A 25,823-nucleotide genomic window follows, 5' to 3' on the forward strand; every position below is an offset into this window, starting at 1 on the left:
AAGATAATTTTATAATAATAATAATAATATATTAAACAATTAAAATTAAAAAATTTAATAAGACTCGACGAGCTTTTGAGTATTTTTTTTGGATACTCGAATTCGACTTGATTGACTTATCGAGGCACTTGGACTTGGATTGTCTCGAACTCGATCAACCCGAGTCCAAGTCAAGTTTTTAGCTTGCGGGTTCGCTTGGATTTGGGTCGCCTCAAACTCGGCCAATTCGAGTTCAAATCAAGTTTTTAACTTGCGAGTAGATCGGTTCGATTTGACCGGATACCTGTGATCACCGAAGCTATCAGTTGGTACTGTTTAGCGTAGTTGGACTGGTATTGTCGGTGACCAAATGATAAAACGTCTGCCAAGTTCTTCCGGTGGTTGTTCTGACGCAAGAATTTAATCGTATATTCGAGCTTAATTAAGATCTTTGGAACTCTGCTTGGAAAATCTCTCTATGTACAAAGCATGAGGGATGCTTTTGGTGTCAAAATTTTTTTTATCACTTTTTGCCTCGCATGGGTAAGTTTTTATACTATGAGTAATTTTAATGGAGTAACTCTCAGTAACTCAACATAAATATTAACTTCCAAAAACTTCCTTTTTTGGTGAAATGTTAACTTCTACATTTTTATTAGTAGAAAAGTTCTCTCTCTCTCTTTTTTTTTTTTTTTTTTTGGTTTGAAAATTTACACGTTTGTAGGGTGTGTATTTCCCGCTATTATTAATAATAAGGAAAAGATAAAATAATTAAATCACAGACACTAGTACTGTAATACAGACTCTAGTAAAACTTACTTTCAAGCATATACTTGCTAGTTTTAATTAAAAACTTACTAAAGTTAATATTAATTAGTTTAATATAATATTTAAAAAATCGCTAAAAAACTTGATCCGACGCTAATGGTAATATTGTAGGTTTCCCTAATATTGTTACCATAACTATAGGCGCTGTAGCTTTGTCCTTTAAATAAATCATCCAAATAAACTCCCATCCAAACAAACTCACCGTAATACAGACTCTAGTAATCCCAATTCTTTGGTATTTCAGAAAAAGCATTACAATTATATTAATTGAAAACTAGACCCCACATATTTTGTGTCTCAAGACTAACTCCCTTGCTCAACCGCTACCACCCTAGAGCTAGAGGCCCATGCCCCTCCTATCCCTTCTCGTCAACGCCCTCCTCCTCCCGTTGCTCGTCCCCATTCCCAACCTCTCTTTTCATCCTATTAACAAAAGACAGGGGGTGAAGTATGAGGAGAATCTCCTCTGGCTGGTTGCCAAATACTTGTTAGTATGTTACATCCTAAAGAAACCAAAGGAGTTGAATGAAAGAGATTTTATTTTACTATAACATTTTGGTTCCCATGATAAGGGAGAGGGTGGCATTTAATGTTGGTGAAAATGTGTAAAAAATAATCCCAATAATTAAATGAAGCCTGCAGATATATGAATGATATTATTATTGTTAAGAGACGGACAACCGTCCGCGTCTTATAGGGCTACTGGGTTAGCGTCATCGATCCTTACATGTATACTCAGGCATTCTTGGAGCCGAAGCTATGTGCTTAATTAAGCTGCTGAGAAGTTCAGTGGATACGCAGCTTTTAGAGAGAGAGAGAGAGAGAAAAGAAAGAGAAGGAGGCGAGCGAGCTGTCCCTGCTGCTGGTGTGGTGTGGTGTGGTCTGGTACCTGTCGCAGTTGACGTCTGTTCTAATCCATCTAATCCTACGACTCCTCAACCATCAGTTGGTAGAGAAGGCTGCACATGCACCCAAACCCTCCAGTCTCCACTCCTCCTCTCTTTCTTCTGATGACCTCTCTGTGATCACTTCTACACCATATAGATCGATCGCGTACCATTAATCCTAGCTACTTAAAATCCCTGCTCCTCACCCCCTGGCTCCCTCGCTCTCGCAGGCCTTTCTTTTTAATCGATCACCTTAATTGTACGTCTTTCCCCCATTCAGCCACAAGAAGGCTTTCCAGTACCATGGCTGCCGGCTTAGTTACTGGTTCTCACGCTCGTAATGAACATGATCACGTCATTCATGGCATGGAGGATGAGGTCACTCCCCCATGAAATCATGAATTTAATGACTTGAGTTTATTATTTATTCTTCTACCAATCGTATTTTGTTTTTTCATATACTTCTCATAATAAATTCGTGTTATTTGTCATGCCATTGCATGCACAGCAGCGGCCTCCCACACGCGAATCTGGAAACAAGACGAAAATATGTCGAGTTTGCGGGGATGAAATTGGGTTGAAGGAGAATGGAGAGGTTTTCGCGGCATGTCACGAGTGTGGTTTCCCGGTGTGTCGGCCTTGTTATGAGTACGAGAGAAGTGACGGCGACCAGTGCTGTCCTCAGTGCCACGCCCGTTATAAGCGCCACAAAGGTCCTCGACTTCCTACGTATATTGGGGATTTTTTTTTTCCATTTATATATATATATATATATATATATATATTAAAAAAAAAAAAAAAAAAAAGCTAGCTAATTCATGAGCAGGTTGCCCTAGAATCGAAGGAGATGATGAAGATAATTTTGACGATGATTTTGAGGATGAATTTCAGCTCAGAAATCATCACGACACCAGTCCCGATCGCCGACAGCGGTATTGGGTAATGCTCTTTTTCTGTACAGACTGCAAAAACAGTTACAGAATACTCATTACTTACTTAATATATACAGTGCAGTGCAAGTGAAAAAATCTACTAGTTAGTTTTTTTATGTATGTACGTACCTATAAAAATACGAGAAAAAATATATATTTGAAAACAAAATATAAACGAGAGGAAAGTTATTTTTGGCGTTCGCGTCATATATAATGACACCATAATTGGTTGGCGTTGCCAGGAAAATGGTGAGTATAATCACCAACATTTGCATACTAATGGAGCCGCACATCATTCCGTCGCTGGAAGTGGTAATCGAATTAATTAAGTTTGATCCTTCTTTTCATTTTTATTCCTTTGCAATTTCCTTTTCTTTTTTTTTTTTTCAAATGCTCACTGCTACTATATATATACACACCATATATACTCGATCGTGTGAATATATCATCATTTGTAAATTGGGAATTTTTTTGTTCATGCATATATGTATATGTATATATATAGTTGTGGGAGGTAAGGAAGAAGGCGAAGAAGACGATCAAAAGGAGACTTACAGCACTTCCGAATGGAAGGAAAGAGTGGAAAAATGGAAAACCAGGCAGGAGAAGAGGGGTCTGGTCACAAAGTTGGACGATGGAGGAAACGACCCCGGCGATGAAGATGATTTTCTGTAAGTAGTCCAGGAAAAGAAATTTTATTCTTTTTTACAAAAAAAAAAAAAGAAATCAGCATTATAACTGTACATATTATATCATTATCCGCATACGAATGCAGTATCGCTGAAGCTAGGCAACCCCTGTGGCGAAAAGTTCCAGTTCCTTCAAGCCTAGTCAATCCCTATCGGATTGTTATCGTCCTCAGGCTCGTCATTCTCTGCTTTTTCTTCCACTTCCGAATCTTGGCCCCGGCCTACGATGCCTTCCCTCTCTGGATCATCTCCGTGATATGCGAGATATGGTTCGGGCTGTCGTGGATTCTTGATCAGTTCCCCAAATGGCTCCCCATCAACCGGGAAACGTACCTGGATCGCCTGTCCCTGAGGTATGAGAGGGAGGGTGAACCAAACCGTCTGTCCCCGGTCGATGTCTTCGTCAGTACCGTGGATCCTCTCAAGGAACCGCCCATTATAACTGCCAATACCGTTCTGTCGATTCTGGCGGTGGATTATCCGGTGGAAAAGGTGAGCTGCTACGTGTCGGACGATGGTGCGGCGATGCTGCTGTTCGACACGCTGTCGGAGACTGCAGAATTTGCACGGAGGTGGGTTCCGTTCTGCAAGAAGTACAGCGTGGAGCCTAGAGCTCCGGAGTTCTATTTCTCTGAGAAGATTGATTACTTGAAGGATAAGGTGCAACACACCTTCGTCAAGGATCGTAGGGCCATGAAGGTAATTAAGCAAATCTTGTGATCAAATCATTTAAATGTTACAGGCTAGCTATCAGATACTAATGAAGAAATTGGTAATGCTTTATATACCGTAGAGAGAATACGAGGAATTCAAAGTAAAAATAAACGCATTGGTGGCAAAGGCTCAGAAGAAACCAGAAGAAGGATGGGTTATGCAAGATGGAACCCCCTGGCCTGGAAACAACACCCGCGATCACCCCGGCATGATTCAGGTTCTCACCTCACTAATTACGTACCTCCCAGTAAAATTTCAGTCAAAAGAACTCATAAATTAAGTGCTAATTAATTATAAATACAAGAGGATTTGGATTATATTTGTTTATGTAGGTGTATTTGGGGAGTGAAGGTGCACTGGACGTGGAAGGTAAAGAGCTGCCGAGACTGGTGTACGTTTCTCGTGAGAAGCGACCCGGTTACCAACACCACAAGAAAGCCGGTGCCATGAATGCTCTGGTTGGTATATATAACTACTGTAATTAACTACCAGTATTACTACGTCAAATTCTATGCTACTTTCATGGAGTTTTATCAACTAATATGGCCATATATTCAGCCATAAATCAGACATAAATAACAATCTCTACACAAAAAATCCTGGCGACCTGTTTGATCCGGTGGTAGTTCAGTTCCCTCTGAATTACCCTGAGATCTCTTCAAGTCCTCCCCTCCCCTCCCCTCTAGTGTAGGATAATCTATCGTATCGACAAATAAAAAAAAAATACATGTATGATATATTTATATACCGTGTATAGGTGCGGGTGTCTGCAGTGCTGACAAATGCACCCTTCATGTTGAACTTGGATTGTGATCACTACCTCAACAACAGCAAGGCCCTCAGGGAAGGAATGTGCTTTTTAATGGATCCCCATGTCGCCAAGAAAATCTGCTACGTCCAGTTCCCTCAACGCTTCGACGGTATTGACCGTCACGACCGATACGCTAATCGCAACGTTGTCTTCTTTGACGTACGTGTCTTATGTTTTTTCATTCACACTCTGGTAGATTTATCTCTACTCATTTCTATTAGCCAAAGTAGCGGTGTTTTGAAAATCGAATCGAACCAACCAGTTCAACAGATTGGATTGCAAACTGGTCATGCCTCCAATTCAGTTCAATAAAAAAAAATTCAAAGAATCAATTGAATAGGTTAAACCAATAAAAATCAGGAGGTTCAATTGCTTTTTATTAAATATTTATTTTCTAAAATAAATATTTTAGTTTTATTTAAAATTTTTAATAGTAAAATAAATAAAAATTTATTAAACTTTCAAATCAGATTGAATCGATCGCGTGAATCGAAAGGTTTTCTGATTTATCCTCCGGTCTGAGTTTAAAAATCATTGCAAAGTAGTGGTAACAAAACATACTCGGAAAAGAATAAATGCATTGCATTTTTGGTGTCTCCTCTATCAGCAGCTTGTCTCCAACTTGATTTATGTATTAACTTTTAGAGTTCTTATATTTGTTTAGAGAAATATTCCTCAGAAAAACAATGTGTTTGAAAACCGGACCGGACCGGCCGGTCGAACTGCGAACCTGCAATGGCACCGGTCCGGTTCCATGCTTAGGTTGACTTTGCCAGAAAATCGGTCAAACCCGATAAAAACCGTGAAACCCGTTGAACTAGATTGAACCGGTTTTCGAGTTTTCCCTCTTTTTTTTTTTTTTTTTTTGCAAAATGTTTCTATCAAGATTCGAACTCAAAACCTTTGCAATCGAAGAACAATGTAATAACCATTGCACCATCACATCTTATTTGTTTTTTTTTTGATAATTTATTTATATAAAACAAACATTTATATTTCATTTTTTCATTTTTTTTTACAAAATTTCATTCTCTCATGACTTTTTCTTTTTAATTTTCAACTCTCTATTTCTCTCTCATCTTTTCTTTTGTCACTCCCTTTTTTAATCAAACCTCTTTAGTTTTAATTTATTGATGTTTTCTTCTATCTTTTAATTTTGTTTTTGTCCATTAAATTGAAAAAAGTTAAAAAAGAATTATTTTTCTTTAACCAAAATTATTTAATGCCACAACCACTCACTTTTATCTCATTTTTTGTTTCTTATCAAGTTTGCATTTTTATTTTCAATTCTCTTGACTTCTTTCGAGCTCCAAACTTTCTTTTTTAAATTACAATATTTAAATCTCAAATATGTAAATTAAAATTTAAGTTCACAATGTTAAATTCTCATAGACGTGAATTTTGTATAATTTCAAAATATTGTGATATTTTTGAGTTGGATTTGCGATTTTTTTGGTAGATATAATTAACATTGAGATGAAATTTATTTGTTTTAACTTATAATTTAAAAAGTTGAACCGGTCCGACCGATTGAACCTCGACCCTTTCACCTTACCGGTTCAATTAACGGTCCGAGTTTTAAAACATTGCAAAAAAATGAAAAAGAAAAAAAAAAGAGAAATAAAATCTGCTAGTCTGGGCCTTAAGGGGCTGTAGGACCTCGAAGCCCGCTATTTAATTGTGTATCATCTGCAATTTTGGATGCAGATCAACATGAAGGGCTTGGACGGAATCCAAGGGCCTGTATATGTGGGAACTGGATGTGTGTTCAACAGGCAGGCATTGTACGGGTACGATCCACCAGCATCGGCAAAGAGGCCCAAGATGACCTGCGACTGCTGGCCCAGATGGTGCTGCTGTTGCTGTGGCGGTTCGAGGAAGGCCAAGTCCAAAAAGAAGGGATCATCCGTCAAGGGCCTGCTAGATGGAATTGGAACCTTCAGCAAGAAAAAGAAAATGCAGGGCAAGAGCTACACCAGGAAATCATCTGCACCAGTCTTCGATCTGGAAGAGATCGAAGAAGGCCTTGAAGGATATGATGAGCTAGAGAAATCATCCCTCATGTCCCAAAAGAACTTCGAGAAACGTTTTGGACAGTCACCAGTTTTCATTACATCCACACTTATGGAAGAAGGTGGCCTCCCTGAAGGGACTAATCCCGGGTCGCTCATTAAAGAAGCCATTCACGTAATCAGCTGTGGCTATGAAGAGAAAACCGAGTGGGGCAAAGAGGTAGGTAACTACCATTAGCACAGAATGGTTCTCCATTTGTTCGACCATAGAGGCCAGTTTTGTGGAGCGTAAACTTACAAACTACTATTGTTTGTGGGTCAACTTCAGACGCGAATAGCTTAATTTTATAGACGTCTTCTTGATTGCTAGTTCTAAAACCTAGCTATAATGGAAAACTGTTGCTCTCCGAGTCAAAATCAACGTTTAACAAATGTCGCACCACCAATAGTAACCTGTTTTAGCTTGAAATGCCACTGGAACCACACTGTTTTAATTGTTTCGAGTGTAATGTACGTAAGCTGTCATCTGATAAGTTTTCGCTTCTTTCAGATTGGATGGATATATGGTTCGGTTACAGAGGATATTCTGACAGGCTTCAAGATGCATTGTAGAGGATGGAGATCAATATACTGCTCACCAAAGAGACCAGCTTTCAAGGGATCAGCTCCGATCAATCTATCGGATAGGTTGCACCAAGTCCTGAGATGGGCTCTTGGTTCTGTTGAAATCTTCCTCAGCCGGCATTGCCCGCTTTGGTATGGCTACGGAGGAAAGTTGAAATGGCTACAAAGACTTGCTTATGTTAACACAATTGTTTATCCATTCACTTCCATTGCTCTACTTGCCTATTGCACGCTTCCTGCTGTGTGTCTTCTCACCGGAAAGTTCATTGTCCCGACTGTAAGAATTCTTGATGTCCATAAAATAAATGACTAACTTCTTTTCGCTGAAATCCACTTTGTTTTTTCGGCATCTGACAAGTGTATCATGATTTGTGCAGCTAAACAACTTCGGTAGCCTATGGTTCATTGCTCTTTTCATGTCAATCATAGTCACAGGCGTGCTTGAGCTCAGATGGAGTGGCGTCAGCATTGAGGACTGGTGGAGAAATGAGCAGTTTTGGGTCATAGGTGGCGTCTCAGCTCATCTTTTTGCTGTCTTCCAGGGCCTTCTAAAGGTCCTTGCAGGAGTCGACACCAACTTTACTGTAACAGCGAAGGCTGCTGAGGACACCGAGTTTGGGGAGCTCTACATGTTCAAGTGGACTACCCTTCTCATCCCGCCAACAACTCTGATAATCCTGAATATGGTTGGTGTTGTTGCTGGAGTTTCAGATGCAATTAACAATGGATATACCTCATGGGGCCCACTTTTTGGCAAGCTGTTCTTCTCCTTCTGGGTCATTGTTCATCTTTACCCTTTCCTAAAGGGTCTGATGGGAAGGCAAAACCGGACTCCCACAATTGTGGTTCTTTGGTCGGTACTTTTAGCATCCATCTTCTCGCTGGTTTGGGTCAGAATTGACCCTTTCTTGCCCAAGCAAACTGGCCCCATACTCAAACAATGCGGAGTGGAGTGCTAGCAAGCCTATACTAGTACATTTCTTTATGCAGTTGCTCCTCAATTTCGTTCAATTTTGCTAGGTCTTTCCTTTGGTTGCAAGTAAAAATAGTTTTATGTCGTCAGTGATAAGAATCCTACCAGTTTCGGACGAGGAATTAAAGGCACTGGCATATGTAAATTTTCGAGATACAAGTGCTGTAAGACGTATCTGGACTACCTTTTTCCCATACAATCCATGTTCCTTTACATTTTTGTGACTGATTACTTGTTCCAGCAGGGTATAAACCTGGAACTTTGCTTGATCTTGTGAAAATGCACTGCAACTACATATTAATTTCCCTTTTTCACTTCGAAGAGAAGAGTGTAACAAAGGCTCAGGTTCGTGCTGTGTAGACACATAGCTTTGACATGCATCCGCATATGGATTCTTGCTCGATGTAGCATAGGGAGAACGACAAATGCTGTCCTTCTAGTTAATTCCTAACAAGTTATCAGCACCAAGTAAGAAAATATATTTCATTATGCTTGGGCAATTATCATTTTTTTTCTGTAATTTTAAAGTTCTTGTCCAATTAGCTAGTATAATGGGAAATCAAAATTGGAATACGGCATTCATTCTTGGGTAGAAAATTTTGCGGCTGTACATATCTTGCAGTTATCAACTATAATGCTTGGGGCATTGTTGCCAAACTAACAAAGCTTGCCTACTAGTTTCTAGAAATCCCTATTTCTGATAACTGGTTAGCTTGCCAATTGTTATTCTTCCGAGGGGTTCCGGGAGGTAAGCCCGGGTTTGAGCAGCTAATTCTTGAGCAACGGAACGCATGGCTGGCCGTGTCTCTGGAGTTGTGCGAGTGCATGCTAAAGCTAAAGTGACCACAAACACCACTTCCTCAGCTGATCGTCCTCTGGGGGGTGGCAGCCTTTGGTCAAGGAGGTCCTTCAGAAGTGTGTCGGAATCAGTCGAGGCTGTTGCAGACGACAGTGAAGACACAAGTTCTCCTGGATGCTTTCCCATCATAACTTCCAATGCAACCACTCCAAAGCTATAAACGTCGCATTTCTCAGTAACCCGCATGGTCATCGCAAGCTCTGCATAGGTATATAACAAAAGTCATTATTAGTTTGATAACTAATGAAACTTATCGCAAGGTATGTTGCTGAAGCTAACCAGACATAAATTGGCAAAGATTAAGTAACCTGGTGCCATATAGCCATAAGAACCAGCAACTGTAGTCCAGTTGGATGAATCTGAATTTAGTAGTTTTGCTGTCCCAAAATCTGAAAGTCTTGGCTCAAACTCTGACTCAAGAAGAATGTTATTTATTGATACATCTCGATGGACAATAGGTGGAGAGCAATCATGGTGCAAGTAAGAAAGTGCATGAGCCACTCCCTGTACTATTCTCACCCTTGTACTCCAATCCAGATCAATTGCCATCTCATCATCGTACAGAATTTTTCCTAAGCTACCTCTTTCGATGTACTCGTATACCAAATACATGCATCCCCACTTTGAGCAAAATCCATGAAGCTTGATGATATTTCTGTGACGTACTTCTGTCAGAGTTTTTATCTCATTTTCGAAACTGCGCCGGTTTGTCAATGGAATATCATTGGAATCTGACATGTTGAGCCTTTTGACTGCCACAATCTGACCGTTGGGTATGGCTGCTTTATATACGCTTCCAAATCCTCCTCTTCCAATGCAAAATCTCTCACTGAAGCCTTCTGTGGCTTTTGCAATATCACCAAATGTAAATTTCCCTTCTTTTTCCCATATTAGAGATTCTGAACTCTCAAATCCCTTGGAAATTTTAGCCTCTTCATCATGCTGCTTTGCCTTTCCTCGAAACATGCAGCATCCAGCAATGATGGTTGCTAGAAGAATGAGACATACAGCCGGAACAGTTGCACCAATAATAACCTTCTTGTTGCTGTTCTTTGAATTCCTTGGTTCATTTGAAGAACAGCTGGACAATCCTTGTGCATCTCCACATAAACCAGAGTTTCCAATAAAAGCTGTAGCTGGAGCTACCCGGAAAATGCTATTACTGGGAATTGGACCAGACAACTGATTGTAAGAGAAGTCAATGCCCCGTAAACTAGCCATGCCAGACAATGCTGGTGGAATTCTACCTGAGAGATCATTATGTGATACATTAAATATCTCCAGCGAGGTAAGCCTTCCCAAGTCTGGCGGAATCATTCCTGATAGCGAGTTGTTACTGAGATCCAAAAGATACTGTAATCCCATCAAGTTCGCCAGTTCAGATGGTATATCACCTGATAACATGTTGTCGCTCAAATCTAAAGTCAATAAGCCATGGCAATCGCCAAGGCCTTCCGGTATGCCTCCATTCAGTTTATTTGTTGAAAAATCAAGATATTGCAGCTTTGTCAATTTGCTAATGCTTTTAGGGATCTGTCCTCTCAGCTGATTGTTGCTCAAGTTGAGATTGAAAAGCAGGGCTAGATTCCCGAGCTCTTCTGGAATTTCACCAGTCAATTCATTTGATCCCAAGTTAAGGACACCTAACCGTGTCAAATTCCCTAGCTCAGCTGGAATCCTACCAGATATCTTGTTTCCATCCAATTGAAGATTTGTAAGGTTCTGACACTGCCCCCATTGAGGTGAAAGCTGGCCTGTAAGTTGGTTGCCACTAAGAGAGATAAACTCAAGGGCTGGATGAACTCCGAATGTCTCTGATACATTTCCAGAAAACTTGTTTCCTTCCATCCTCACTCTGACTAATTTGGAGCAGTTCTTCAAGCACCCGGGCAACGGCCCTGTCAAATAATTTCCATTCACCGTGAATTCCTCCAAAGCAAAACCACTACATATTTGTGGTGGCAGTTGACCAGTAAAGCTGTTATTTGAAAAGCTTACATTTGCCAAAATAGGACTGTTCTTCCCCAAGTCCCTGGGAATGATACCGGAAAACTTATTTGTAAAGAGGGAGAGAGTCTGCAGATTACTAAGATTAGAGATTTCGTCAGGCAAGTCTCCATTGAATTGGTTGCCATTGAGACTAAGAGAAGTAAGCACAGTTAAATTTCCGATCTCTGGTGGAATTGGTCCACTCAGATTGTTGGAAAATAGTTGCAACATTCGAAGATTTGTGAGGTTTCCAAGTTTTGGCGGTATTGGACCAGAAAGCTGGTTACCAGAAAGATCCAGAACCGTCAAACTTTGCAAGTTTCCAATTTCTGGTGGTATGGTGCCTGAGAACTGATTATTGTACATAAAAAGGATATTTAGGTTTAGCAAGAGTCCAATTTCTGAGGGAATTCTCCCAGAGAAACGATTATTCTGAAGCTGCAACGAAGTCAATCCAGTCCAGTTACCTATGAAATGAGGGGAGATTTGGCCAGAAAGAGAATTATCAGACAATCCCAAATCAGATATCTTGATCAGACTGGACAACGACAAAGGCAAGGGACCAGTAAGAGAATTCAAGGCTAGAGCCAAGTAGGTGAGATTAGTACACAAGCCAAGCTCAGAAGGAATTGTAGAATTCAGGCGATTTATCCTTAGATCAAGTGCTTGAAGATTTTTCAGTTGGCCTATGGAAGATGGAATCTTTCCTTGAAATGAATTGTTAGACAACTCAAGCATTGAAAGATCAGGCAACAAACTAATGCCCTCTGGGATTGAACCAGAGAAGTTGTTTTCTCCTAACCGAAGCACTTTTAACTTGGACAGATTGGTAAATGGTGACAATTGCCCTTGAAATGAGTTGCCAGTAAGATTTAGGTACTCAAGCTTACCTAAATCGGTGAATACTGGTTCAGGAATCGGTCCAGTCAAGTGGTTAAGGGACAAGTCTAGGTAAGTCAGGTTCTTACAACGCGGGATGAAATCTGGAAATCCCAAGGTGAGTTCATTGTAAGAGATGCTGAGGTGAGTTAACAAAGGGAAGCTTGTAAACTTCGACCAATCAGGATTCTCTAAGTAGTTTGAACCAAGGTCCAAGTGCCGTACCTTTTGAAGATTGCCAATCTGATATGGCAAAGTACCATTCAAGTTGTTATTGACAAAGCTCAAGTACTGAAGCTCCTTCAAGCTCCCAATATCCACTGGTATGATGTCCTCGAATAAATTGTTGCTTAAATCCAAGAAAATGAGCTTGGAGAGATTGCCAATGCCGGATGGTACGAACCCACTGAAGTTGTTGCCATTGAGATTGAAAACTGCGACATTTGCGAGTGATGTGAAATCAAGTTGGTCAAGAGTTCCCGTAATATTAGCACCGGAGAGATTTATCCCCGAAATTGTTGTCCCGGCCCTGTTGCAGACAATTCCGGTCCAACTGCAAAGGCTTGTAACATTGTTGAGAGACCATGAATCAAGAGAGGAAGATGATAAGCTGTTCTTCCACTTGACAAGAGCTTGTGCTTCAGTTGTTGCTGATGAACTGATGTTCAAGGGTAGAAATGAGGAAAAGATGATATGAAGAAGAAGAAGAAGAAGAAAACGAGTCCTGTGAGAAGTTGTCATCCCTTAGCTTTTTCTGAGATTCATGTTACAGGATTATATTTTGGTTGGAGACTGGAGAGATGATTGTATCATTGAGAAAATGAAAGCTGCACTAAACTTAAAACCAAAGTGGTGTATTGATAGTCAGCGCCCATTGAGATGTGTGATATGAACGCAGGCTAGAAAGTTGACTGCTTTGTCCAACCCGTGCCATCATTTAACAATTATTTTTTTCGCTTACTGGGAATTTTCGAAAGATTACGAGGTCCGTAATCCAAACTCGTACCAAAAAACATCCATTTAGGCCCTCGAACTTCTCTTCTTTGGCGAGGGAACACAAGCACGGAGAAAGAAATTCCGCCGACTTTAGTGGGAAAAAAAAAACTGCGACGTTCAACTAATCCCCATGGGAATTGCTCTCCATAGGAATCTTTTGCACATTTGGATTTGACTAGAAATGTCGGTCTTTCCTGAGAAAGCTGATCGAAAACTTCAAAAATAACTGCTTAGAAATATTTTTCAATTCCGTGGAAAACAAAATCAACATCAATAATGCTTCTCTGGGAGCAAGGTTTTCAATATCGCCTGAAATTGTCGGTCCCGAATTTTGTTTCTATCTCGTTTATTTTTTTTTTTTTGTTTAATTGTCACGTATATTGTGCGGTTGGACTTATCCTTCAATAGAATTCTAAAAGTTATTGATTGCTTGATTTATCCACAACAGAATTATTGATTTTTTGGAGGCAAAAACTAAGAAATAACACCTTAGTGTTGCAAAAAAAACCCTTATAAGAGACTTGTATTGAAACTGAAAAATGAGTTTATGTTATTCATTCATCAACTCACTATTTATAGTGATTACATGAAATAAATCAGCAAAATATCCAACTAACAATTATTCTAAAAATTTTAACAAAATATATTCTTCTTCTGCTAGTAAATCTTAGTCAAAATATTTGTTAACGAACCAACATAATCTTTGGTTAACAAATATTTTTATTTTTTTAATAACTAAATTATTTTTATATCAAACATAATCTAGTAAAATCCGTAAGAAAAGTTGACATATTTCAACAAGAATCCTAAAAATTACTGCTCAATAAACGTAGTAGTTAAACTATTTTTCCAAGTTGACATTTGAGTGCCAACTTGCATCATGGCCAAGCATTCAATGCGTCCAGATTGAGGCGTTTGGCAGCTGGGAATTTTAACCTTTTCCTCCGCCGGGGTATTGACCAATATTTCGCAGCTCACCGAATTTGTAGTAAAAGCCATTAATGCTTATTGCTTCCCTGTTCTCCGGTCCAGGGTACTAAATCAATTATGCAGAGTGCATGCTGCTAGGCTAGCCACTGAACTTGCTAGTAACATTATCTTGGACCAAAATTGGCTGAGCACTCTCTTTCTAGAAGTGCAAAAACAGGGTTGTCATTATTGCTAGTTGTTTTGATATGAATGTTGACTGGCAGGAAACAGATAACACTCCACTACTCATCAATTAATAAGCCCACTTGTTAAAGCAAAGGATAATGTATAGTGTATGGTAGTATGATGGTCAACCGTCTCTTTCGCTGTATGCTACTTGAATTATGCGACCTTCAAACATATATGACAGGTAAATATCATATCAACAAGATTTCAGATTAGACCAAGAAATGAAATCCACCGAGTTTTGGGAAATATAATCAACTAAAAGAGCTGAGCTCCCCTCCGACTCTTGACTGTTAATCTGGCTTAGTATAATTTCCCCGTCTTCCTGTCGGCCCCATGCAAGATTTCATTTCAAGTGTATCAATCTCACCTAAATATTGTGGATAGAGGTGGCAATTTTCGACACGACCTGAAAATACGACACGAACCTATCACGAAATTAATGGGTTTGGGTTGAGATTTCGGGAATTCGCGTCAGAATCGGGTTGAACCCGATGAACCCGAAAAGAAAACAGGTCCATTTCGGGTCAACCCGTTGTGACCTGATATGACCCGTTTACGAATTAAAAATAATTTAATAAATATAAAAATAATTTTATCTAACTAAACTAAGTTATTCTTTTTTTCAAAGGCATTAATTACTTAATCCTAAATGAATTTATTTAATTTGTGTAAAGTTGAAATTATTATATTTGGACAAATAATATATTATATTATTGTTTAATTTTATACTGTTTTAATTTATTTTATATTTTGTTTGGGATAAAACACTTTTACGGTGTTTAATTTATTTTAGATTTGGTTTGGAATTATTTATTTGAATTTTTATTACTTGATTATGTAATTAGTTTTGTGAGAAATTAATTTTATTAGAAATTACAGTGATAAATTAATAAATTAAAATTAAATTTCGGGTCATTTCGGGTCGACCCGCCAACCCGCCAACCTGAAATTTTCGGGTTCGGGTCAGTATACCTGACCCGTCACGGGTTGGCGGGTCGGGTTCGGGTCAACAGATTTTCTGACGGGTCGAGTCAGACCCGCCCCGCTAACCTGATTTGGACCTGAATTGCCACCCCTAATTGTGGACCAATTGGGGTTGGACCAAGTGGTAAGCAGCTTGATTCCGCTTAAGCAGGTTTCGGGTTCGAAACCTGGCGTATGCCGTCACTCTTATTGGGAGACTCACCCACCACAGTCAGGTGTGCGAACCAGGTCGACCAACGGCAAAGCCGTGGATACCGTGGCAGGTAACCAAAAAAAAAACCTAAATATTGTGGAATTATTTTCTCCAAATATGCCAAAAGTCAACTTGTGCTTAAATCCAAAAGAAGAAAGCCTAACATGACTTGGACTTCACAAGCTTAATAAAATGAGATGCTTTGTCCCTAGCATTCATTATTGTTAACTACAAGAAAAATTAGGCCCGTTCGCATTTACTTTTATACCTCAGCGGCTGGATCTTGAAACCGCGTGGATGTCAAGAAGCTGCCCATCAACGTTTCTCTGTTCAAGGAAAAAGCCTGTTTGTCTACCATCACTTTTGCCGATATCTTTAGGGCATGGGCATTAAGATCATAGGAGAAGCTTTCTGATGGAAACAACCTTGTTCTTTCCACAGATTTTGAATTTGTTGCAAGAAAAAGTTCAAATACAGAGCCCAGCCGTAGATATTTGTAAACAATGCAAAAGCAATCTTTGCATCTGCTAGTACTTGCATATTTCATTTCAGCCTTCTCTTAGACACTGCAGCCAAATATCAATCAGTTGGTTACCTAGAACCTACCTTGTCGTTTGTCAGTAGAAAAGATGTAATATAAGCCACCATGATTCATTCATGAACGTTAGCCTCAGATTTCATTGAGTACCACATTATTGGCAGAGAGAATTGTTCACCATTCACTGTCCAAAAACAAAGGGTATAGGAGGAGTGGTTTAGTTTGTTCATCACATCCCTAATCCCCGTGTCCTTTCTTCCTTGTTAAAAGAGGAACCAGGGATTGCATAGCTCCCAACTTATGCTTAATAAATTACTAACTTAGAACCGCTTAAATCACTCTCCCACTTTATCTAATCTCTTCGTAGGACATCAGTAACTAGTCTTAGTAGGGGGTTCATTATCTTGAAAAGATAGTCAAACCTGCGTGTGTGTGTGTGTGTGTGTGTGTGTGTGCGCGCGTGTATAGGATAGAACTCAGCTTGCTTAAAACTCGGATAAAGAGACTGAACGAAACAAGTGTTATGCATAATCCACCGTAAATATCATTTCAAGAACTTACAAGAAGCAGACTAAATATTTCACAAGCCAAGTACATGTATAGCTAAACAGGCAGATCAAAAACTGAAGGCAAATCAATTAATTACATATCAGACACTGTAATTATCATTTTAAGAACTTACAACAAACAACTAAATTTTTGACAAGCCAAGTAGTATTAACATTCGATCCCCAAACCCTCCCCCCCCACCTCCCAAAAAAAAACACCCCAATAGGATGAAAATGACCCAAAAGGAGGAAATTGCAGTAATAAAGAAAAGCATCCCACATTCTTCCCCTAACAGACGGTGGAAGTATTTAGAAATTTAGGCTTCACCAGCACCCCTATTCAAAGCTCTCTCTAGTCTTGTCTCGAAAGGCGTATTGTGCCAATTAATTCTCTTATCCTGCATATACAAATGAGAACATTTGAGTTAGCAACATCATGCACCGCTGGAGAACTAGAAGAAGAAAAGGCCTTTCTATTTTCAGATTTACCTCCCTATACTTGCTGGTGGTGTTTGGTATGCCTTTATAAGATGACGCTGACCGAGAATCCTTAGATGATACCGAGTCATTCCAATAAGTTCCAACAGTTCCTATGATAGGCATCTCATCAGGGCTCCAACTAGGTGACCTTCGTGGGGAGGATGCTGCTGATAACTGTTTCAGCTCCTCAACTGTCAATGCACCTAAAATTGGTCTATCTTCAAAACTTCTTACTGAATTTGAACCTGGTGACTTGCTGCCAACCTTCTCGCAAGTAACCGTTTCAAGACTGCTAAGGCTCGTCTTGGCGGGAGTGGATTCTCGGCCAACTAACCAAGTTGAAAGACTAGCATCCACAGCAATGTCCTGACTCAAAGTATTGAACGAGTCTGATTTTTGCTTGAGACCCGATGATGGCTGCTTAAAAGTTGGTTGTGAGCTGAATGACATACGAGGCACTTCAAGTTCTGCAGAAAAATTCTCCTTCTGGGGTTTCCACTGTGAAGTCCCTCTTGATTTCACTGTTTTCCACTGGGTAAGATTCTCAACTGGATTCAGCACAGGATGAATATAAGCACTCCTACTCCGTGCATTTCTGTTGAGCCCAAGAGTTTTGACTTCTTGTTCAGGCAAGAAAGATGCTTTCATTGGACTCTCGACCTCCCCCAAAGTTAATCTATCTGAAACATCGTCTGTTCTTGACTCCATAGCTGCTGTTAATCCTGAGCCAGACTGGACTTCTAGACCAAAGATTTGGTCATTCCCATCTTCATCATAATCACTGTAGTCTTCACCATCGTCGCCATCATCTTCCAAGTCACTATCACCAAATGCTTCAGCTTCGTCATCACTGTCCCTGCAGTTCTGATACCTATGGTTCCGAGGGTATGATCCAATACTTGATGTAATCGAATCATCTTCAGATTCAGACTTACTTGATTGTACCAAAATATCCCCCTTCTCCTTCTCAATAACTTCTTTACCCTCCGGGAAAAACTCAGTGCCCTCAATAACTGAAACATTCTCATATGTTGTTACATTTGAATTGAATGTAACTCTTTTTCTGTTACTTGAGCTCAATGGGCTCAATTTCTCTTCGGGATTATCACTACAATCATATCCAATAGTGCAAAATTTCAGGTCAAGTAGAGGTTACTCCAATCTAGTTAAAGCAGATTAAGAACTAAACTTGAGAAAATAAATAACTGAGAATTAAAAGTACAACATCCAAGAAATCCAGTGACTAACCGCAACTCTGTAGAAACCAAGTTGGTCGGTGGTGATTCTTTAATCGGCAGCTCAGTAGTAGACACGGTACCCTGAAGAGAGTTTTGGCCTCCATGCCTCTGCCAAACAACCATAGCAATTAATCATCCAAAGCATAGATCATAGTGAACCTTAAAAACCAAAATTAGCAATGTGGTTCCAAGAATATTATTTTACAACTAAAAGAATTTCGACAAGAAACATAGAAAATGTCTTATTGAGGTAAAAGAACTTGAAAATCATTATAGCATCAAAACCCTTAAAACCCCGGAAGATTTTCTAAATTAGGATAAAAGGAAAACCACGAAACTGACTTCAAACATCAAAGAACCTCCTTTTTCTTGATACCCGTTTAGTTCATTACACAATTCACGAAAGAGAGGAATCTCAAATTGAAAAAAAAAAAAAAAAAGGAATCCACAGATTCTCCCTCCTTAACAGAAACAAAGAAACAACTAAGCTGGCAAAATGGGGGTGGGGGCTTACGTGTTGTTGGTCTCGAGGGATGACCTTGTTCCTCTGTTTTCGGCGTTTGCGATCCTTAGACCCGCCAAAGCATCCAAGAAAACAACCCATTTGGCAGTACGACAGTGCAAAGAGATATCTGTTGTAATCTCAGCGGTCTAAAGCGGGCAGCGGAGGAATGTTGCGAAGAATTTGGGGTTAAAGGAAAGGGATTTTCTTCATACTTGCCGAGAAAGGAGTAAGGAGTGAGAAGTGAAAGAGGAGGAGCGTGGTGGATTCTAGAATACTGAAGGGGAAAAGCTTGAAGTGGAAGATGAATGGAAGACGGAGAAGGAGGAGGAGGACGGCATAACGGTCAAGTGATGATGGTAGGGCTGGGCCTGGCTGCTGATTAATGGGTTCATTTGTTTTGTTAGTAGGGAGGAATTGGAAGAAGTGACCGTTGGAATTGAGCAGATGATGACCTGGCTTGTGGGCCTCGCTGGTTGAAGAGGCCTATTTGTCTTTAGAATACTAAACCGTTGATAGCCTAGAGCAATGTTTTAAAAATCGGACCGTTCATTGAACCCGTGAAGTGAAAGAGTCGAGATTCAATCGATCGAATCGGTTTAACCTCGGTTCAATAAATTTTTTAAAAAATTATTTATATAAATATATATATATATGTACAAAATAAGACATGTAATGGATTAATTTAATACTTTATATGATGAAAGATTTACTATTTTTTAATAACTTGGATTTTTTAAAAATAAATTTTTTAAATTATAAGTTAAAACAAATAAATTTCATTTCAATTTCAATTATATCTAAATCCAACCCAAAAATATCACAATATTTTGAAATTATACAAAATTCATGTCTATGAGAAATTAGATATTGTGAACTTAAATTTTAATTTACGTTTTAGAGATTGCAATTTAAAAAAGGAAGTTTGGAGTTCGAAGGAAGTCAAGAAAATCAAAAATATAAATGTAAACTTGATAAGAAACAAAAAATGAGATAAAAGTGAATGGTTGTAGCATTAAATAATTTGGGTTAAAAAATAATTCTTTTTGAACTTTTTTCAATTTAATGGACAAAAACAAAATTAAAAGATGGAAGAAAACATCAGTAAATTAAAAATAAAGAGATTTGATTAAAAAGGGAGTGACAAAAAAAAAGAAGATAGAGAGAGAGAGAGATAGTTGAAAATTAAAAAGAAAGAGCCATGAGAGGATGAAATTTTGTAAGAAAAATGGAAAAAAGAAATATGAGTGTTTGCTTTATATAAATAAGTTATCAAAAAAAACTAATAGGATGTGATGGTGCAACGGTTAATACATTGGTCTTCTATTACAAAGGTCTTAAATTCAAATATTGATAGCTGCATTTTGCACCAAAAAAAAAAAAAGAGGAAGGTTGAAAACCGGTTCAATAGCGGTTCGACCCCCCCGGTTTTTACAGTTCGATCGGTTCTTGACCGGTTTTCTGATAAAATCAACTATGACATTGAACCGGACCGGTGCCATGGCCGGTTTGCGGTTCAACCGATCGAACCGCCCGGTCCGGTCCGGTTTTCAAAACATTGGCCTATAGTCCCACAATCTCAGAATTAGGAAATTCGGACGATTTGTTGTTTAAAGATTTTTGGAAAATTGGCATCCACTTTAGCGAAACAATTAAATCAGGCTATTGACTAATGGAACACTTACTTGCGTTAGTTGTTAATTACAAAGTACATTGTGGATGGTTTAAAATTTGTGACCGAAAAACTTGGTAATGTTATTGATAGCAAAATAAAAAATAACATATTTTGCGTTTATGACACACTTCGACCATCAAAAGTCCGTTTTATTGAGAACTTGTGCCAAAAGTATTTGGCTAATGTGTGTTCTTTTTTTCTTTTTTTTTTTATCACCGTCACTTTTATCTATATTATCCTACTTATCCTAATCTAACGGGAGAGGCTCAATTGGACCTACAAAGGATTGATGAAAACTGAATCATTATCGGACTAGACAGATGCACCATGCACCCGTATGAATTTTTAAGAGAAATCATATATTGTAGTAATTGGTAAGAGATAAGGTTTAAATTATTGATTTCCCACCCTACCAAGCCTTAAGATTTGGTGGTGGCCAATAGCCTTTGCTATTGGTTTGCTAAGGTGTGTTCAGGGGCCACACATTCGTTTTTTAAAAGTAAGAGCGTTGTCAATTTGAAAGAAAAATGTCTAAATACACGAGCAATAAATGTAAGTGTGTATTCATAAGTTAAGTTTGACGTAAATTAAGTATACGATAAATTATTTGCTTTCCTATTTTTGTTAATTATGCTTCTACTATCTTTTTTACCATATAGTTTTCGTTTACTAGATTACATGATAAAACAAATGGTGAGACTATAAATAACTAAAAAAAATAGAGTGCAAATAACATTTCTTTATTAAGTGTACTAATGGATTAAAAACAAACTTCTTCATTCATGACCTACAATTGTGAGATAACAAAGGTTCTTTCCTAATGAATACTTATTGGACACTTGTTAAAAATAGATAAATTAGATTTAACATATCATATGAATGCGCATGCTAACAATTATTATTATACTACCTTATATTTATAGTATTCTCTATTTAACTTTACATTTCTAAAATATTAACACCTGAGCGCATCTTAACACTTAATAGCTAGTTTGGGAGTTCGGATTTCAAAGGAATAGAAAAGAAAGGAAGGGAAAGGTGGACTTTTCACGTTTGGGAGATTTAAGTGAGACGGAAAAGAAAAGAAACAAACGGATCTTGAAGAGAAGCCAAGCGCTGCTACAGTGCAAAAATTTTCTGACCAAAATGGCGGAAAGCGAAAGAAAACTAATGAAAGCTTACAATTTTTTTTTTTTATCTTTTCTTTTCTCACATAACTTACCCTTTCTCTTCTTTTCTTTTCTATCATCAACTCACAAACTAGCTATTAGAGATGAAGATTAGAATCTCATAAAAATGTGCTCGTTACAAATGTGGCTCCTTCCCAGCGCGCACCCAAAAAGCGTATCAATTTCGCGAGGCGACTTAAAAGTCGTAATCAAATTGATCCCTCGAACTGAAACTGCCACGCTTTTACTTGGACGCAGGCGAAAGACACACTCCTCCACTAAGCCGACAATCACTAGAAGAAACGACAGCGTTTCATTGCATGAATTATTTCATCCCTTTTCCCAACTTCCCGTTTCGTTCGTGCACTGTTACATATTAATTTCTCTGGGGCGCCCAAACCGCCAAACCCTAGCCCTCTGTTTCTCTCCGTCCCATTTATTCTTACCGTTACATTACAATAATGCATCAATTTTTTTCCACACATCACTAATGTGCAAGCACACCTCTACTGTGTGTACCGAGTAGCCGATTGGAGAGGGAGCGGTTGAAACATAGATGGATTCATCAGTATCAGACGAAGGGAAGCTATTCGTTGGAGGAATTGCATGGGACACCGAGGAAAATAGACTCAAAGATTATTTTAACAAGTATGGAGAAGTGACCCATGCCGCGATCATGCGAGACAAGGCCACTGGCCAGCCCAGAGGCTTCGGCTTCGTCGTCTTCTCTGACCCCTCCATTCTTGATTCAGTTCTTCGAGACAAGCACACCGTTGATGGCCGTACGGTATAATTTCTGTGGCATTGTGGCAATTTGTATTTTTTTTTGCATAAAGCTACCCTTTTCAATTTAGTACTAGTATTGCGTTTCCACTGAAAACTTGTTTCTTGGGAGCCCAGGTGTTGGTTCTTGGAGAGTTTTGGTTGATCTTTCTGAATTTCCCTGCATGTTTTGCTTTTACCGGATTGTGTGTGCGTGTGCGCGTTTGCGTGTGCGTGAGTTTATTTGACTGTAGAGTGTTCATGATGTTCTTTTTCTGTATTTGTAATCATTAATTTAACTGTACTTAAAAGGAATATGCCCAGATTTGTTCCTTATTCTCTGGGTAATTCGGGAAATCCCTTTTCTGGTAATTTGGTCTTTCTGCCTTGTGAATCCTTATCTTTATCTTGGAACTTCATTTTTACTCGATGCTTGTCTGGATATGTGGCGGTTTTGTGTGCTTTTTGGTGTTAGTGAAAGGGCTGTTTTTAGCCTAGCTACTTGATGTTCATTTTTTTTTTCTCTCTCTCTCTCTCTCCTATTGGTGTTGAGCATTTAGTACCATGGTTCAAAGCAGAGACTTCTCGCAATCCGAAGCGAGAAAATCCCCCGCGGTCAAGGTTGCACCCCGAACCGTTCCATATCGTTCTCATATGTGAGATGCAAATGAAGCATTTAATATTCTAAGAATTGTGAATAATATAAAAAAAATGCTAAACAAAAATAATAATAAATTAGCAAAAGAAAATCTGTAAAATGTATTTTTTTTTGTTGGATTCGAGTTGACTCAGGATGACTCGGGACAACTCAGTGTGACTCGGCCGTTTTTATCGTTGTCGGAGACTTCTCAGCCGAGTTCTTAGTGACTTGGCCGAGTTCTCGGCGATCCATATATCTCGGAGTCATCTCGTCCCGGTATCGTTCCGGTGATGACTTGGCCGATTCTTTGAACCATGTTTATTACATGATTTTATGTTAAAATTCTTGACACGTGGGGTTGGAGTATTTGGTATTCGGATTTGCTGTTTTTGAGTTCTCATGCTTGTAATTAAATATCTGCTTGCATACCCTTCCTTGTTTACTCTTGAAACTCCGGTTTGGTTAATCAGGTAGAAGTTAAGAGGGCTTTGTCAAGAGCAAAACAGCAAAGCTTACGATCAGGGGATTCAAATGCCAACAACAGTAGAAACTATGGTGGGCTTGGGAATTACAGAACTAAAAAGATCTTTGTTGGTGGGTTGCCTTCTACTCTGACAGAAGGTGAATTTGTGCAGTATTTCGAGAATTATGGTGACATTGCTGATGCAGTAATTATGTTTGACCAGAGTACTGGTCGATCGCGTGGTTTTGGTTTTATCACCTTTGACGCTGAAGATGCTGTTGATAGAGTTTTGAACAAGACATTTCATGAGTTGAATAACAAACTTGTTGAGGTCAAAAAGGCTCTTCCCAAAGAATTTAATCCTGTCTATGCTGCGCATGGCAGAAACTTCAATGCTTATGGTTCTTACAGTGCCAACGCATTTAATAGTCAAATGGACAGTAGTAGATTCTTGCAGCCACAACCTGCTGCAGGTGGCTACCCTCCCTATTCCAGCTTTGCAGCTCCTAGTTTTGGATATGGATTGGCAAATACTAATGCTCTTTATGGTGGTTTTGGTGCTTATGCTTTTGGAAGTTCCATTGCTGGTTATAGTGGCTCAGCTTTGGCATATGGTAACCAAACTGCTACAAGCACTGGATATGCAAGCAGCACTGCTGATCTTCAGAAAGGCCAATGGGGCAGCCAGAGTATCGGGCATGGTGCCTTGGGCTACAGCCTAAATCCTGGCTATGGGTTCACTGTTCCTTGGAATACTCCAGGTGGTGCTGCATCATTAGGACGATCTCCAAGAGGCACTGCTAACTCGGGAACTAGTAGTTACCGTGGTGTTGAATACCCTTTTACTGATTCTGGTAAACATCAAACACTAAATAAGCATAGAGGGAGCATAAAAAAAAATAGAAATGCAGGTCAGAATTCTGCTGAAACAGGGAATCATGAGGCGAGTGGAGGAGGCTTCAAGGGAAGGACCTATGACAGCAGTGATGGTGCTTCACAGTATCCAGATGGTACATGAAGGTCTTCCTGAGCTTTTACCTGGTTGTGGTGAGCATGAGAACAGGAGGTATTAGCTGTTATAGGTGTTCACATCTAACATGTGTCACTATACCTGGTTATTGACAAGAAATTCTGCTTTCTGATACAAGATCCTCAGATTGACTGGATACTTCAATCTTGACTGTGGTTTCATGTTCTTATGTTGCAAGAACAATGTCACTAGCTAGTTATAGTCTAGCAGTGTTTATCTTTTAGTTGTTCTTACTTGGCTTTTACCTAATGGTCTCGGTGACCTGATTGTGCTTGATGAATTTATCTCCATTGTAAATGCTTCTCCATCCAGCAGTTAGGCTTGGTCAACAACTACTAGATCATTCATGTCCAGTGTTTACTAACAGAATTAAACACAAAGTGGCAGCAAATGATTTATGAATTGGTGCAAATCGATTGGAGTAAAGATTCTTCATATCGCTTTGCTGGTGGATCCTTTCAACCTTGGACATTAAATTGATGCGTTGTAGATAATTTTATGTTGTTTAATCTAGTTGTTTTGCCTACATCACTGATGCGTTAAATAGCTGTTTTTCCCCCCCTTTTTCCTGATGCGTTAAATGAAGTTTGATTGGTTCTTGAATGTTCAAACGCAGCATGGTATGTGTGGTTTTGATGTACGAAGGTTGGGCAAAAAATTCCTGAATAATATCTTCCCTAATAGAATATCATCACCCGGGTGCTTTTATTGCATCCTATCACCTCTTCTTCTCCTCCCTCTGGCTATGTTTTATGTTGGACTTGGAGCATCTAGATATGCTATGGTATGTGATGACTTGTCCTCGTTTCATCCCCTTGTGTAGAGCATGATAATCATGGTTCTCTGGCCAGAATTGTATGCATATGCATGAGCTATGGTGCTTATTTGCCTTGTTACTTTTTCTGATTCAACTAGATTCTGTTAGCTGATTCAACTCGTTTCAATTACAAAATTCCCTCTCTTGTTTTAAATATTATGGAGGTTTCAGAGTTTTAAGTAATGTAAGCTGTTGATAGGGATGCAAATGTTAATTAAGTGGGGATTATTATGTTATCTCTGTCGTCGATGTTGCCTTCTTGTACGAGTTCGTTGATGTTTCATAGGGAAAACTCGACGTTTTGCGTTTGACTATGTAGGCAAGCGCTTCACAAAATGACATGAAGAGTGAAGCGGCCGCCGGGATGCTTTCTAAGATGGGATTCTTGGGTTGTTCACTATCCTATCATCTCTGCTTAGAATGGTTCCTCAAATCGTTAATGCCAGGTTTTGCC

General features: G+C 39.1%; 4 protein-coding genes across 5 annotated transcripts; 2 read left to right on the forward strand and 2 right to left on the reverse strand.

Annotated features, from left to right (window-relative positions):
• The first annotated feature begins 1,847 nt into the window (after window positions 1-1,847).
• LOC140004234 (cellulose synthase A catalytic subunit 4 [UDP-forming]-like) lies at window positions 1,848-8,648 on the forward strand. 2 transcript variants are annotated; one of them, XM_072082116.1, is made up of 12 exons: window positions 1,848-2,072; window positions 2,203-2,407; window positions 2,521-2,633; window positions 2,869-2,938; window positions 3,132-3,297; window positions 3,402-4,014; window positions 4,109-4,246; window positions 4,362-4,487; window positions 4,787-4,999; window positions 6,548-7,072; window positions 7,403-7,753; window positions 7,854-8,648. In XM_072082116.1, exons 1-12 carry the CDS (start codon window positions 1,998-2,000, stop codon window positions 8,433-8,435), a joined length of 3,177 nt encoding a protein of 1,058 aa, XP_071938217.1. In that variant the 5' UTR covers window positions 1,848-1,997; the 3' UTR covers window positions 8,436-8,648. The 2 variants fall into 2 exon arrangements, with proteins under 2 accessions (XP_071938217.1, XP_071938221.1); XM_072082120.1 differs by having other exon boundaries at window positions 2,206-2,407.
• Window positions 8,649-9,014: 366 nt separating this feature from the next.
• On the reverse strand, window positions 9,015-13,207 carry LOC140037605 (uncharacterized). The gene is made up of 2 exons (XM_072082111.1): window positions 9,617-13,207; window positions 9,015-9,508 (listed from the first exon to the last, which is right to left on the reverse strand). Exons 1-2 carry the CDS (start codon window positions 12,915-12,917, stop codon window positions 9,141-9,143), a joined length of 3,669 nt encoding a protein of 1,222 aa, XP_071938212.1. The 5' UTR covers window positions 12,918-13,207; the 3' UTR covers window positions 9,015-9,140.
• A 3,344-nt stretch (window positions 13,208-16,551) lies between these two features.
• On the reverse strand, window positions 16,552-19,260 carry LOC113714672 (uncharacterized). The gene is made up of 4 exons (XM_027238664.2): window positions 18,826-19,260; window positions 18,322-18,419; window positions 17,083-18,181; window positions 16,552-16,991 (listed from the first exon to the last, which is right to left on the reverse strand). Exons 1-4 carry the CDS (start codon window positions 18,913-18,915, stop codon window positions 16,911-16,913), a joined length of 1,368 nt encoding a protein of 455 aa, XP_027094465.1. The 5' UTR covers window positions 18,916-19,260; the 3' UTR covers window positions 16,552-16,910.
• A 2,704-nt stretch (window positions 19,261-21,964) lies between these two features.
• LOC113714682 (heterogeneous nuclear ribonucleoprotein 1) lies at window positions 21,965-25,028 on the forward strand. The gene is made up of 2 exons (XM_027238675.2): window positions 21,965-22,444; window positions 23,530-25,028. The coding sequence occupies exons 1-2, from the start codon at window positions 22,214-22,216 to the stop codon at window positions 24,538-24,540; spliced, it is 1,242 nt and encodes a 413-aa protein (XP_027094476.1). The 5' UTR covers window positions 21,965-22,213; the 3' UTR covers window positions 24,541-25,028.
• Window positions 25,029-25,823: the final 795 nt, after the last annotated feature.

The sequence above is a fragment of the Coffea arabica genome, chromosome 1c (genome assembly GCF_036785885.1).
Source record: "Coffea arabica cultivar ET-39 chromosome 1c, Coffea Arabica ET-39 HiFi, whole genome shotgun sequence".
Taxonomy (NCBI): domain Eukaryota; kingdom Viridiplantae; phylum Streptophyta; class Magnoliopsida; order Gentianales; family Rubiaceae; genus Coffea; species Coffea arabica.